Source organism: Colobus angolensis, unplaced genomic scaffold (assembly GCF_000951035.1).
Source record: "Colobus angolensis palliatus isolate OR3802 unplaced genomic scaffold, Cang.pa_1.0 Scaffold14, whole genome shotgun sequence".
In the NCBI taxonomy this organism is placed as follows: domain Eukaryota; kingdom Metazoa; phylum Chordata; class Mammalia; order Primates; family Cercopithecidae; genus Colobus; species Colobus angolensis.
In genome coordinates this window covers 16,931,172-16,944,713 of record NW_012114488.1, presented here as the reverse complement: position 1 = coordinate 16,944,713, position 13,542 = coordinate 16,931,172, and the positions used below count along the sequence as shown (strand labels likewise).

At 43.5% G+C, this 13,542-nt stretch overlaps 1 protein-coding gene across 1 annotated transcript; it reads right to left on the bottom strand.

Moving 5' to 3' along the window:
- Window positions 1-4,473: 4,473 nt before the first annotated feature.
- On the bottom strand, window positions 4,474-12,476 carry KIAA1919 (KIAA1919 ortholog). The gene is made up of 4 exons (XM_011935010.1): window positions 12,029-12,476; window positions 9,320-9,488; window positions 7,805-7,921; window positions 4,474-5,915 (listed from the first exon to the last, which is right to left on the bottom strand). The coding sequence occupies exons 1-4, from the start codon at window positions 12,077-12,079 to the stop codon at window positions 4,711-4,713; spliced, it is 1,542 nt and encodes a 513-aa protein (XP_011790400.1). The 5' UTR covers window positions 12,080-12,476; the 3' UTR covers window positions 4,474-4,710.
- Window positions 12,477-13,542: the final 1,066 nt, after the last annotated feature.

Sequence of the window (13,542 nt, the reverse complement as noted above, 5' to 3'; positions counted from 1 at the left end):
AGTTGATGGGTGCAGCACACCAACATGGCACAAGTATACATATGTAACAAACCTGCACGTTATGCACATGTACCCTAGAACTTAAATAAATAAAAAAAAAAGTCTAAGACAAAAAACACAAACACAACAAAATATTGAAAACAAAATTACCATAAGATCCAGCAATTCCACTTATGGGTATATATCTCAAAAGAACTGAAAACAAGATCTCCAAGAGAAAGCTGTACACCCATGTTCACAGCAGCGTATTAACAACAGCCAAAATGTAGAAGCAACACAAATGTCCACTGACAGATGAATAAACAAAATGTAGTATGTATATACAAAGGTGTATCATACAGACTTAAAAAGGAAAGAAATTCTAACACATGCTACAGTAAGGATGATCCCTGAAGACATTAAGTGAAAGAAGCCAGTAATGAAAGGACAAAAACTGTATGATCCCACTTACATGAAGTACTCTGAGTAGTCAAATTCATAGACAGACAAAGTAGAATGGTGGTTGCCAAGGCCTGGGATGGGGGCATAGAATGGCAGTTACTGTTTAATGGCACAGAGTTTCAGTTTTGCAAGGTAAAAAATGTTCTGTGGATGAGTGGTAGTGATGGTTGTACCACAATGTGAATATACTCAATGCCACTGAACTGTACAATTTAAAATGTTAAAAGGTACATTTTCCATTAAGTATATTTTATCAAAATTAAATAATTTTTATTGGAAAAGCATCATATAATCTCAACAAGTTGTTCTGAGCTGACCGGGCGCAATGGCTCACACCCGTGATCCCAGCACTTTGGGAGGCCGAGGCAGGCAGATCACGGGGTCAGGAGTTCGAGACCAGCCTGACCAACATGGTGAAACCCTGTGTTCGCTAAAAATACAAAAACTAGCTGGGCGTGGTGGTGCACACCTGTAATCCCAGCTACTCGGGAGGCTAGGGCAGGAGAATCGCTTGAACCCAGGAGCCGGAGGTTGCAGTAAGCCAAGATCGTGCCATTGCACTCCAGCCTGGGCGACAGAGCAAGACTCTGTCTAAAAAAAAAAAAAAACAAAAAAAGTTACTCTGAGCTAAAAGCTGGCCCCTGTCATCTAACTTCAAAACATTCCTCCAGGCCACCCGTTAACTAAATCATAACCAAATGTATCAAAGGCAAACTGCAATAAATTTACAGAATCTACGAAACACATTCTGCAATTAAAAATCCACGCAAAGGAAGACATAAGAGCAATATACAAGAATAGTCACAGGGTGGGGTATGGTGGCTCACACCTGTAATCCTAGCATTTGGGAGGCTGAGGCAGAAGGACTGCTTGAAGCCAGGAGTTTAAGACCAGCTTGGACAATGAAATGAGACCTTGTCTCTGAAAAAAAAAAAAAAAAGCCAGGTAAGGTGGCATGCAACTGTAGTGCCAGCTGCTCAAGAAACTGAGTAGCTGGGATTACAGGTGTGAGCCGTCATGTCCTGCTCTTAGCTCAGTTTCTAGCTCTTTTGAGAATCTCTATTTTGCAGGTACCTGTGGGTGGCAGGCATGCTCTCCGGTGACCCCCAGTGAGTCACATCCCTGTTCTAGCCTCTACCCTTGAGTTTGGGTGGAACTCGTACCTTGCTTCTAGACACCGAATACGGCAACGGTGATGGGATGTTATTCCCATAATGACATAACGTCATACAAGACTCATTTAGAGATTCTCCTGCTTGCTTTGAAGAAACTGCCATGTTGTGAGAGGCATCTGTGAGAGGGCCACAGGACAAGAACTGTGGGAGGCCTCCCGAAGCTGAGTGGTACCCAGCTGAGAGTCAGCAAGAAACACGGACCTCCAGGAGATCGAGACCATCCTGGCTAACACGATGAAACCCCGTCTCTACTAAAAAATACAAAAAAAACTAGCCGGGTGAGGTGGTGGGCGCCTGTAGTCCCAGCTACTCGGGAGGCTGAGGCAGGAGAATGGCGTAAACCCGGGAGGTGGAGCTTGCAGTGAGCTGAGATCCGGCCACTGCACTCCAGCCTGGGCGACAGAGCGAGACTCCGTCTCAAAAAAACAAACAAACAAACAAACAAACAGAAACACGGACCTCAGTCTACAAGAGTAAGGTCCTGTACGGAAGCAGCCCTGTGAGATAGTTAATGTCTGTTGTTTTAAGGTGTTCAATTTGTGGTAATGTATTACCCAGCAACAGGACACTTGGGTATTAATTACTTAGGTATCAGCAGACACTTACCTAAGAACTGAACGCTAACTCTTACAATTGCACTAAGTCTTTTCCTTCCAATATGGAACTTTAACAATGCCTATGATCTCGTATGACCATTCACATTTTGGTTTGTGGAACCATAGTGAATTTTCCAGTGTGGATTTTGAGATTTTTCTGCCATGTTCTTATCATCCTTCTCTCCCTGAGCTGCATCTTCTGCCCTGTAACAGTAAATGCAGAAGGTGGAATTCCTATTCTAGCAAGCCTCCTAGCTGCCAAGTAACTGCTACTGCCTAGATTCCAACAACCTGAGAAAAAGCAGTAAGTGAAGCAGAAGTAATTTCCAAGTTCTAACTATGGGAAAAGTACACCATAAAAAGAGCAAAAGGGCCGGGCACAGTGGCTCACGCCTGCAATCTCAACACTTTGGGAGGCTGAGGTGGGTGGATCACTTGAGATCAGGAGTTTGAGATCAGCATGGGTAACATGTGAAACCCCCTCTCTACTAAAAATACAAAAATTAGCTGGGCATGGTGGTGCACACCTGTAATCCCAGGTACTTAGGAGGCTGAGGCAGAAGAATCACTTGAACCTGGGAGGCAGAGGTTGCAGTGAGCTCTGAGATCACGCGATTGCCTCCAGCCTAGCGACAGAGTGAGTGAGACACTGTCCCCCACCCCCATTAAATAAAAAAAAATAAAAAGAGCAAGAGGGCTTTTACCATTAACGTCACCACCCTCTCCAAAGCTGTTAGGTCATGACATGAACCAAGACTGTGGCTGGCATATATGGTGAATGGGCCATGGTCAAGAAAGACGCTGTATTTTACTTAAGATAAAACAACGGCAAATTTATAGAAATTAAGTAAGAGAAAGGAAGCCTACTCCAATCAGGTAGAAATGAGAAGTTATTCAGCATAAAATTGGAGGAAGTAAACAAAATTGCATCAATTCTAGTCGTTTTTCCAAGGATCACCTGCACCCATTCTACCACAGACATATGAAGTAACCCTTCTGATCCTTGACTTCCAGGTCACCAAGTCACCTTCTAATTGGTTTCCCAGGTATTTCAGACTCAGGAAAGAGAAAGCCTGGATGGGTGACACAAGTATTCCATCATTGGAAAAGACTGTGCCTCACTGTAAATTACACTTGCAGCACGGTTTACAGTAACTGTGATATGATTACCACCCAGACCTGGTGAAGAGCTAATCTTCAGCAAGGCTCAGACCCAGCCTCTGTTCCTAAGGTAGGCAAAGGACCTCGAAAGACTCCATCGACAGCCCTACTACTAATCTAGCAACACTGAAACAGCTCTTAAAATTAGAACACAGTGTCTCCAAATCTCATTTGAACAGAGAACATTAGCATACAAAAATAACTTCTTTTTAAAATGTCTGTAAAGATAGTATCATCTCCATAATTGAATGAAATAACTGTATTTCACTGAATCTAAGCCACTGATTGTAAAACACATTATTTTATATATACATATGGGAAAAAACTGTCAATTAAACTTTGTCACCATGTTAAATGATTATTTTCAAGACATGTCCTGACTTCAGAGATGTTAACAGTATGGGGGCAAAAAGTGCAACTTAGAGTCAATGAAATGCAGTACTAAAAAAAAATTCTTCAGGTAATTATTCAAATAAGTTATTAAACATTAAGTACATTAAACTGACATGTAATCATTTATCATTAGCACATTCTTAAAGCTATTTATCATTTTGGTTTCACTTCTCATTTGAAATGAAGAACGCGCTGTCACTTGTACCAATTTCTAGCAGACATTTTGCACAAACTTTAAAATTTACGGATTCCCAATTTGGAAAACATCTCATTTTCATTTCTAGAATCACAGATCAGGAGGCCAGATAAACAAGGCCTATGTTAAATGACAGAGTGCAGGGCTAGGAGTCAAGGCTTGTAGCCAGGCCCCTTGGGCCCTGTTCTGTGCTCTCTTCATTGAAATGAGAAATCAAATGAGTCATTAGCATTCTTTGATCCAACCCTACAGATAAGGTAAAGCAATTAATAAAAGTCTCTCTCCATTTCTCTTTTATGAAACTATTGTCAACTTTCCTGGAAAAATATTGATACCTGATAATTTGTTCAACCAATCAATTCAACTCCTACATGGTCTCATTCTGTGAGAACAATACCCACCTTCTCAAAAACAAATGCCTTCTTTGTGTGCTCTGAGGGGTGGAGACCACAAAATACTTCCTGATCAGTCACACGTGAAATACTAGCCTTATAACAAGATCCTATTGCATGTGTACGAGACTATTTGGTTACTTACAGAAGACTCTGGGAATTAAAGAACATTTCAAAACTTTTTAGCATTTGCTACAATTTGGACCTAAAAATTTTAATCGCCAAAGCATGGTGAAAATCTGCTAATGCTCTGCTCTGAATGACCTCCTCAGAAGTGGCAATTATTCAAAGATGTCAGTGAGTAATCCATCTTCTCTAAGTGTTCGTCCCTTTCGTCCTGGTTTCTGGCAAGTGCTTCATATGGAACTGCCAGTATTAGCAGGAGAGGACTCAAACACCAGTGCATTTGATGGATATTGGTTATAGATTTCAGCTGTGGGCTCCGTCGAACTACTTCTAGATGTCTCTATTATAGAATGCCTCATTGTATCATCTGTTTCAATCATTTCAAAATCCATTTCATTCCATTTTTCTGCATCCTCCTCTTCATTCTCTTCCTCATATTCATTTAGCCCAGAGCTAGAAAGCAAAGCTTTCTGGTCCTCACTCTTTCTGTTTTCTTTTCGCTGGTGATCAAGAGGTGAAGTGGCTAATTTATATAGCACAGGAAATAAAACACCAGTGGCTATTGATGCTCCCAAAGATGTATACAGAACTACAGGCAAATCAGGGTATTTTCCTTGAAGAATTCCAATGACTGCAGGAATAGCCATTTCTCCCAGGGCAGCACCAATTACAAAAAACGCTGCAGATTTCCCATGGATAGTCGTGTACTGCTCAATCCAAGAAATACCACTGGGAAACGTGGTTGCCATTGAAGCCCCATACACTGCAGTTGCTATCCAGAGACAAAATGGGTTCTTGTCAAAAAGCACCAGAAACAAAGATGAAGTCAGGCTGCCAATGTTGCTCAACACAATCATGGTTCCAGGCTGTAAACAGGTAGCAAAAAAGATTGCCAGGCCCCTGCAGACGGCAAATGTCCCCCAGAAGATGGAGTTCAACCCAGCGGCTTCACTTTCTTTCATGCCAGCATGGGTGGTTGCAAATGAGAAAACATAAGAGCCATATGTTACCTCGGCTCCAACATAAAAAAAGAAGAACAGAAAAAGGAGACAAAGAAGGGCGTTGTGATATTTTGCTCTTCGAGATGTCTGAGCAGATGCTGTTGTTTTTTCCTGCTTTGAGCTATTCTTGAAAAACAGACCAAACAAAATGACAGAAACTAAGAACATGTAAGTACCAATAACAGCATAAGCCCACAGTAAATTCGTATCATTAGGTACTCCAAACAGAGCTTCTGAGTCAGCCTCAGATGATCGGTTGAGTGCAGGATGATGAAAGTCAGACTCTGTGCAGTTTTCAGCAGACGCTGTCGGACCCAGTGCCAGTTTCGCTAGCAGTGGAGCCAAAAAGGCACCCAAGGCAAAAGAGAAGTGTAAGGCCTGCATATGTGGGGCTCCTTTGTCCCCCCAAAGAGCCAAGATAAGGACATTACCACCTGTCAATGAAAGACGGGAAAAGCTATTTAAGTTAGACACAGTAACTTATCTTAAAAAAAAAAAAAAGGCCGGGCGCGGCGGCTCAAGCCTGTAATCCCAGCACTTTGGGAGTCCGAGACGGGCGGATCACGAGGTCAGGAGATCGAGACCATCCTGGCTAACACGGTGAAACCCCGTCTCTACTAAAAATACAAAAAAAAAACTAGCCGGGCGAGGTGGCGGGCGCCTGTAGTCCCAGCTACTCCGGAGGCTGAGGCAGGAGAATGGCGTGAACCCGGGAGGCGGAGCTTGCAGTGAGCTGAGATCCGGCCACTGCACTCCAGCCCGGGCGACGGAGCAAGACTCCGTCTCAAAAAAAAAAAAAAAAGTTCACTTATCAGAAAGGGGTGAGTCTATTTTACACAGCACAAGCATATAATATTCTAATTATCAAACACTGCAACTAAATCAATTCTGAGTAAGGAACTCTAACCCACTACCATCAGACAACTCGAGGCATTATAACATCACACACTCACAAATCGAATTCTACAGTCTAGTAGACTACTACCTCCTAGAGCCAAGCACATTAGCAAGAAGCTTTTTATAATAAAGTTCTAACACCAGACTGGGGAAGAAATATTTATATATTTATTAATATTTTAAATATACATTTAAAAGGCAAAATTTTCTCATCAGCTAGTAGCCAGATTACCAAGGCTTTCTGTACTTGCTCTTGGGAGCCACCTGAGGAAAATTACTTACGTATGTAACAGATGCAAAATGCACATCCAGGAACCTGAATACGCCAAGATTCTGGTGTGCCCATTAGAGGAAATAAGGACACCATTTAGCATCTGAATTTATACTGTCTAAATATCTAGAAGGAGAAAGGCAAGAAGCAGCACATCTTGGGCTATCTTCTTTTTTTAACAGATATTTTCAGATAAATATATAATTTTACCCTATAATTTCATAACTACATTAAGCCTGAAGTAAAACAAAGTATTTCCCCAACAGATCACGTAACAGCAGAGCAGGGAAGGGAGGGATAGAAAGCTGGTTTTAGGGAGTAAACAAATGTCACCTATGTTATTTAGTAGGTTTTTTGTTTGTTTGTTTTGAGACCCAGGCTGGCGTGCAATGGCACGATCAAGCAATTCTCCGGCCTCAGCCTCCCGAGTAGCTGCGATTACAGGCACGCACCACCATGCCTGGCTAATTTTGTATTTTTAGTAGAGATGTGGTTTCTCCATGTTGGTCAGGCTGGTCTTGAACTCCTGACCTCAGGTGATCCGCCCACCACAGCCTCCCAAAGTGCTAGGATTACAGGCGTGAACCACCTGGCAGTTATTTAGTAGGTGTTAAAAGACATGACGATAGAGGAAAGAATCTACTACAGGAGGGCAGGAACTTTGGGGACAGAAAAGAAAAAGAGCCTAGTCCACACCATGGATCTCTCTTGGCTTGGAAGTCAGGGTACATGTCAAGTTGGATTGCTGCTTCTATGCTTTCACAGCCAAATAACGGTTCCAAACTTGGTTTAACCTATTAAACCACCAATTCCTCCCATACTAGCATGATCAAGTTCTACCTAAGATGAAAGCCTATTCACGTGCACTGTAATTACCCACAGAGGGGCCCTTCCCTGTTTGGGCACTGTAAATCAACTATCGCTCATGGAACAAAATTCTTTCAGTTCATTTCAGAGTTGGCTGCTCAGAAACAGTCCCCTTAATTGGTAAGAAGAGCTGCTAGAAGGGTCATTCATTCTGAGTGACTCATGACCAACTTAGTAGGTATGTGTCATTTTAGGGGGCATTGCAAGTGACAGCTGAATATCATCTGCTGTACTTCTTCTAGCAGAAAGTCCCTACTCCCAGAGATGACGTTGTAAGAGCTCACTAACCTGTATCCAGAATGCCAATTGAAGTACCAAAGACACACATCATGACAGTGAGTAATACTGCTGTCTTGCAAAAAGGAACAAGATAAAGACCAACTGTGGTAGCCAACATTGAGATTCCTGGGAAGGTAGAAAGTCAGCTATAAAAAATAATATCCATGCAGTTATGGATCAAGTCAACATCATAAATGTCCAAACATGCAAAATCAGGTCAAATTTAAATTAGGTAATGAGTAGATCAGAGTTTTTGCTTCTAAAAGTGGTTATTTCATTTGAATCTTTTATAATCTTTATGGATTATGAAATATAAATAATTATAACGCAAATACATTTCCAGCACTGCTAGTAATCAAACTGTAAATTATACCATAAGGCCAAGTTTTATACCAAAAGAGACAAGCCAAAATTAATTTAAATGACTCACATTTAAGAACCTATCAGGAATTTTTAGACATGAGGAAAAAAATTAAAAAGACAAAAATAAAATGCAATTACTACAGTAGTTTGTAGTAAAATTTACTAAATAAATTAGTTTGGGAAGTAGAGAGGAAAATACAAGAAATATGTTCTTTCAACCCACTTTGGAAAAAGAGGGATTATTTATTAATTACAATAACAAATTATTATTCTTGCTTCCAAAGAATTTTATCATATTAATCTAAATTTTCTCTAAATATTCCAATTTATTCAAAAAAAGTATATGTTAAAAGCTTTGCCAGGCCAGGTGTGGTGGCTCACACCTGTAATCCCAACACTTTGGGAGGCTGATCCTTTGAGCTCAGGAGTTCCAGACCAACCTGGGCAACAAGGTGAAACCCTGGCTCTACTAAAAATACAAAACCTAGCCAGGCATGGTGGCATGCACCTGTGGTCCCAGTTAACTGGGAGGCTGAGATGGGAGGATTGCTTGAGCCCAGGAGGTAGAGGTTGCAGTGAGCAGAGCTCACACCACTGCACTTCAGCCTGGGCAACAGAGGAAGAGGAGACCCTGCCTCGAAAAAAAAAAAAGCAGCTTTGCCATCTATTTCCAGGGTGAGACAGAGCACTCTGGGGTTGTCCCACGACAACATGGGGCAGCAGGGACAAAAACATAGCCTACATCAGTCCACCCAACCTCCCCTCCCCTCTTCATTCCCAATCCAGCCTGTAGCCTGGGCAGGTTCAAGGAGCTCATTCTAATCTGCGGTGACCCCAGGAAATCTGCGCTAAACCCTGATAAGCAGAGTTTTTTGGACAATCAGTGTGTGATCCAGGAGTGGTATCTAAATTACAGTGGTTGGGAAGGCTAAGGATTGCTAACACATTCTAGAGCTAATCGAAATTTCCAGAGGGCCCCAGCACAGATTCCCTCTGTCAAGGTGAAAGCAGGTACCAGGGAAACTCAACTGCCATTGAGAACACCTAAACACTACCCGTTTCAGTTGCCAACCATTCTGCATGCTAGTATTTTCATATTTTCAAGGACAACTTGTAAATTCCGCGACAGTCATAAAGAAGCTAAAATTAGCATTTACTTACCCAAAAGTAAAAAGTAATTCATGACGTCAACAAGCAATCCACCAATCACAGAGCCACTCAAATATCCAAAGGCACGACCCACAAAAATGAAAGACAGGCTACTGATATTTCGGTTCACGTTTGTTGCCAAATCTTGAAGCGTGGGTCCCACGATAGCAACACTCAATCCCTAAAATTTAAAAAGACAAAAGTTTTTACTTATTAAAATAACGTCTGACTGTGTGGTAGTTTCTTCCACTATAAAAAAAAAGGGGGTGGAGGGTCTGGGATTTACAATGTGATACAGGGAATTAGACTACTGTTTTTTCAGTTTTGACTAAAACTCTCCTTTTTTTTTTTAAGTTTTGACACCTCTCAATTTAAAAAAAAATTTTTTTGGTTGCAATCCTGTTTCCTTTCTGAACAATATCTTTAAAATACTACTCTGGATTAATATAATGTATTAAAACTATTCTTGAAATGGTTTCGTATATTTTGAAACACACTACATGCACAAATAAGAATTTGGGTGTTAAAAATTTAAATTGGCTGGGCACGGTGGCTCATGCCTGTAATCTCAGCATTTTGGGAGGCCAAGGCAGGCGGATCACGAGGTCAGGAGTTTGAGACCAGCGTGGCTAACACAGTGAAACCCCATCTCTACTAAAAATACAAAAATTAGCTGGGCATGGTGGTGGGCGCCTGTAGTCCCAGCTACTTGGGAGGCTGAGGCAGGAGAATCGCTTGAACATGGGAGGCAGAGGTTGCAGTGAGCCGAGACTGCAGCACTGCACTCCAGCCTGGGCGACAGAGCAAGACTCTGTCTCAAAAAAAAAAAAAATCATAATTAATTAAAGTCAGGTGTGGTTGCTTACACCTGTAATCCCAGCAATTTGGGAGGCAGAGGTGGTAGGATTGCTTGAGCTCAGGATTTTGAGATCAACCTAGGCAACCATCTCTACAAAAATAAAAATAAGAAAATCAGTCAGCCGTGGTGCCACATGCCTGTAGTCCCAGTTACTAGGGAGGCTGAGATGGAAGGATCGCTTAAGCCCTGAGGTCGAGACTATAGTTGAGTTCTGACTGAGCCACTGGAAAACATCAAAACATTGATCAAAACATCAAAATATGATTCCTGTTTTTTATGTGGTTAAACAGCAATACTTCTGGATGCACATGGGGTTCTTCCCCCGAACTATACATATAAAACATACAGGAGATAAACAATTTAAATGTTTCTAAATCTACACTTTTCTTCCAAGCCATCAGAATTACAGTCAGTAAAGGTTGCTTAGAAATTACACGCCCAAATACAGAATGACTCTAACAATAAAACTTTACTCAAAGACAATGCAGTGTCAGCAAGAAGTAAGGATTACAGTTGACTTTCAGAGGAAATTCACTGGACACTTAAGGGAAAAAAAATGTTTCCAAGCAGTCTACATTTCCAGAATAACTGATTCTAATTGCCCTGCTCTGCTCTAAATGCATGGGGTACGTACGCCCCCTGCCCAACCCATAACAGTCCAAGACTAAGGACCAATGTGGGCCCAGGTGCACAGCAAGCACCTAGTACTTCCAGAGAAGCCTGAGCACAGATCCTAATCAAACTAATGTTTTCAAAGGATTTACAACAGGACCTGATAGTCAGTGACGACTCACCAAAAGTCTGAAGTGATTTCTTTCTTCACCCCTCCCCACAGCCCCCAATCAAAATACTCTTAAGAAACAATTGTAGCTCAGAGTCCCTGAGATGGTAAGTGACCACAAATGACTCTTGGGAGGACTTCATCCTCTCAACTCCCCCAGGATCGTAATTATCAAGTGATAAGAAGGAGGTTTCCGAAAAGTGAATTGAACGGCGGCCCAGGGGTTTGGCAAAAGGCGCTTCTAGGCTTGCCCTTTGCTCCAAGAAAAACATTTAAGAATCTCAAGGTTGGTTTCATTAATAAATAGGACTGTGGGCAGAGTAAGAGACATATTTCTGGCTCTATCACTTAACCAGCTGTGTGATCCAGAAAGTCACTTTCCCCTCCGGGCCTATTTCCTTATCTGCAAAATTAAGCGGTTGGCTGAATTCGGTTAGACCACCAGGAAGAAATTCCAGAAAAGTAGTTTTTCTGTGTAATAATTTGGGGGTTGAGTGGGTGGGTGCGGAGAGCAGCGGCCAAAGATCTGGGCAACCCTTCTTGCAACCTTCTCATTCCAAGAAGGAGCCCTATGAAGGCTTCTTGGGCCGGGCACGGTGGCTCACGCCTGTAATACCAGTACTTCGGGAGGCAGAGGCGGGCGGATCACTTGAGGTCAGGAGTTCGAAACCAGCCTGGCCAACATAGCGAAACCCTGTCTCTACTAAAAATACAAAAATTAGCCGGGCTTAGTGGCAGGCGCCTGTAATCCCAGCTACTCGGAAGGCTGACGCAGAAGAAGAGCTTGAACCCGGGAGGCGGAGGTTGCAGTGAGCCGAGATCGTGCCACTGCACTCTAGCCTGGGCAACGGAGCAAGACTCCGTCAAAAAAAAAAAAAAAGCCTTGCTGGAGCTGAAAAACGTATTAGAAAATCTATGTTGCACTTGACAATAACCCTCCAAGATTAGAATTGTGCCCAATTTCCAGATGATGAAACTGAGGTCCAGACAGATTAGGTAACGCGCCCAAGGTCAAGTTTGCAAGTGGCGAAGGCGAGACTCGAACGCCCCGGCCTGGTAGAGTTGCAGAACCGGCTCTCACCAGCCCCAGGAAGGAAGCAAACAGCATCAAGGTGGTGAACCACCGCAGCATGCTCCCGGTCGCACCGCTCTGCTGGGAGACCACCACCACCTCCGGCTCCGGCTCATTCTCCGCCGGGGCCTCCGTCTGCAGGAGCCGCTGCCCCGCAGCCGGGGGCCCGGCCCCACGGAGCTCCACTTCTAACTCCAGCTCGGCGGCTCCGGAGAAGTCGTCTTGCTGCCGCCGTGCTTCTCAGCGGAACCTCTGGAGCTCCGAGACGAGCACCGGCCCCGCCCCGAGGCACGGTTGTCCCTCCGGGCGCCACCTCCCAGCGGACCGCCCCGAGCCGGGACAGAGAAGGCGAACTTCCGAACGCAGCAGGTGTTCGAATAAACGGACGCTGGCGCTCCAGCTAGCAGGCGCATGCGTGGATCACGTGGCGGAAATGTGGCCTCTCGCCAACTGGGATCGCGCCTCAAGCCGGAAGTTGATGTGGTTGCCTAGGAGACCGGACGGGGCCCTCTAGCCTAGGCATCATACTTAGCTGAGCCCATAGAGGCCGGCGGACTTGCGCCCCATGGCGGAGCGAGCTGAAGCTGCAGTCTGGGACCAGAGAATCAAGAGGTAAAAATGCGCCAAACCACTATGAGGAAAACGGGCCAAGAATTGCACCGTAGCGCCTCGCGCCGGCTCCCCGGTCTCCTGGGGAGCGGAGGGAGCCCGAAGGTCTGGTCCTTATACGGCCTTCTGAAATCCCTGTGATCTGTCGATGAGTCGCTCATCTTTCACTCCACAAGTATTTGTTGAACGTCATTGTGTAAGTTATCACGTATATTATCTCAATTAACCCTCACAACACCCCAAATTCCACGTTATCCCCGTTGTACAGATAGAAAGATTAAGTCATGGAAAATAGTTAACAATTTACCCAAGCTCAGTCATCGAATTAGTGGCCATATATAAACAGTGTAACAGTAGCTCAAGAAAGAAATCGGGATCCAAAGCTGTGGTTTCAAACACAATTCCTGAAATAATTCCATCGTTGTAAAGAAGTGGAGCGTGGCATCGATTTGAGGAATTGTTTCCTTTTGTTCTTTAACAAAGCGGACCACAGCCTCAAAATGTCATATACTTTTCTTTGTCGTCCATTGGAAATGTTCTTTTCCACCTGATTCTTCCAACTTTCATCCACTTAGCCTCCCAGACTACAAAACTTATCTCGTCATTCCTTGCAACCCGTCTCTCCAGAGTTATTCATTCAGTCGTTAAGTCTTCCCCCCACCTGCACCCTCGCTTTTTTGTTTTGTTTTGTTTTTTTCTTTTTTGAGACAGAGCCTATGTCGCTCGGGCTGGAGTGCTGTGGCGCTTTTTGGTAGAAACGAGGTTTCACCATGTCGGCCAGGCTGGTCTTGAACTCCTGACCTCAAGTGATCTGCCTGCCTTGGCCTCCCAAAGTCCTGGGATTACAAGTATGAGCCACCATGCCCCTTCAAGCATTTCTTTTTTCTTTCTTTCTTTTCTTAACTTTTTTTTTT

Bases quoted from the DNA above. Each gene is read 5' to 3' on its own strand.
- KIAA1919 (XM_011935010.1), bottom strand. From the start codon at position 12,079: ATGCTGCGGTGGTTCACCACCTTGATGCTGTTTGCTTCCTTCCTGGGG. The intron at 9,489-12,028 runs GTGAGAGCCGGT...TTTAAATTTTAG, and splicing joins TTGCTTCCTTCCTGGGGCTG to GGATTGAGTGTTGCTATCGT. The intron at 7,922-9,319 runs GTAAGTAAATGC...CTACCTTCCCAG, and splicing joins GAATTACTTTTTACTTTTGG to GAATCTCAATGTTGGCTACC.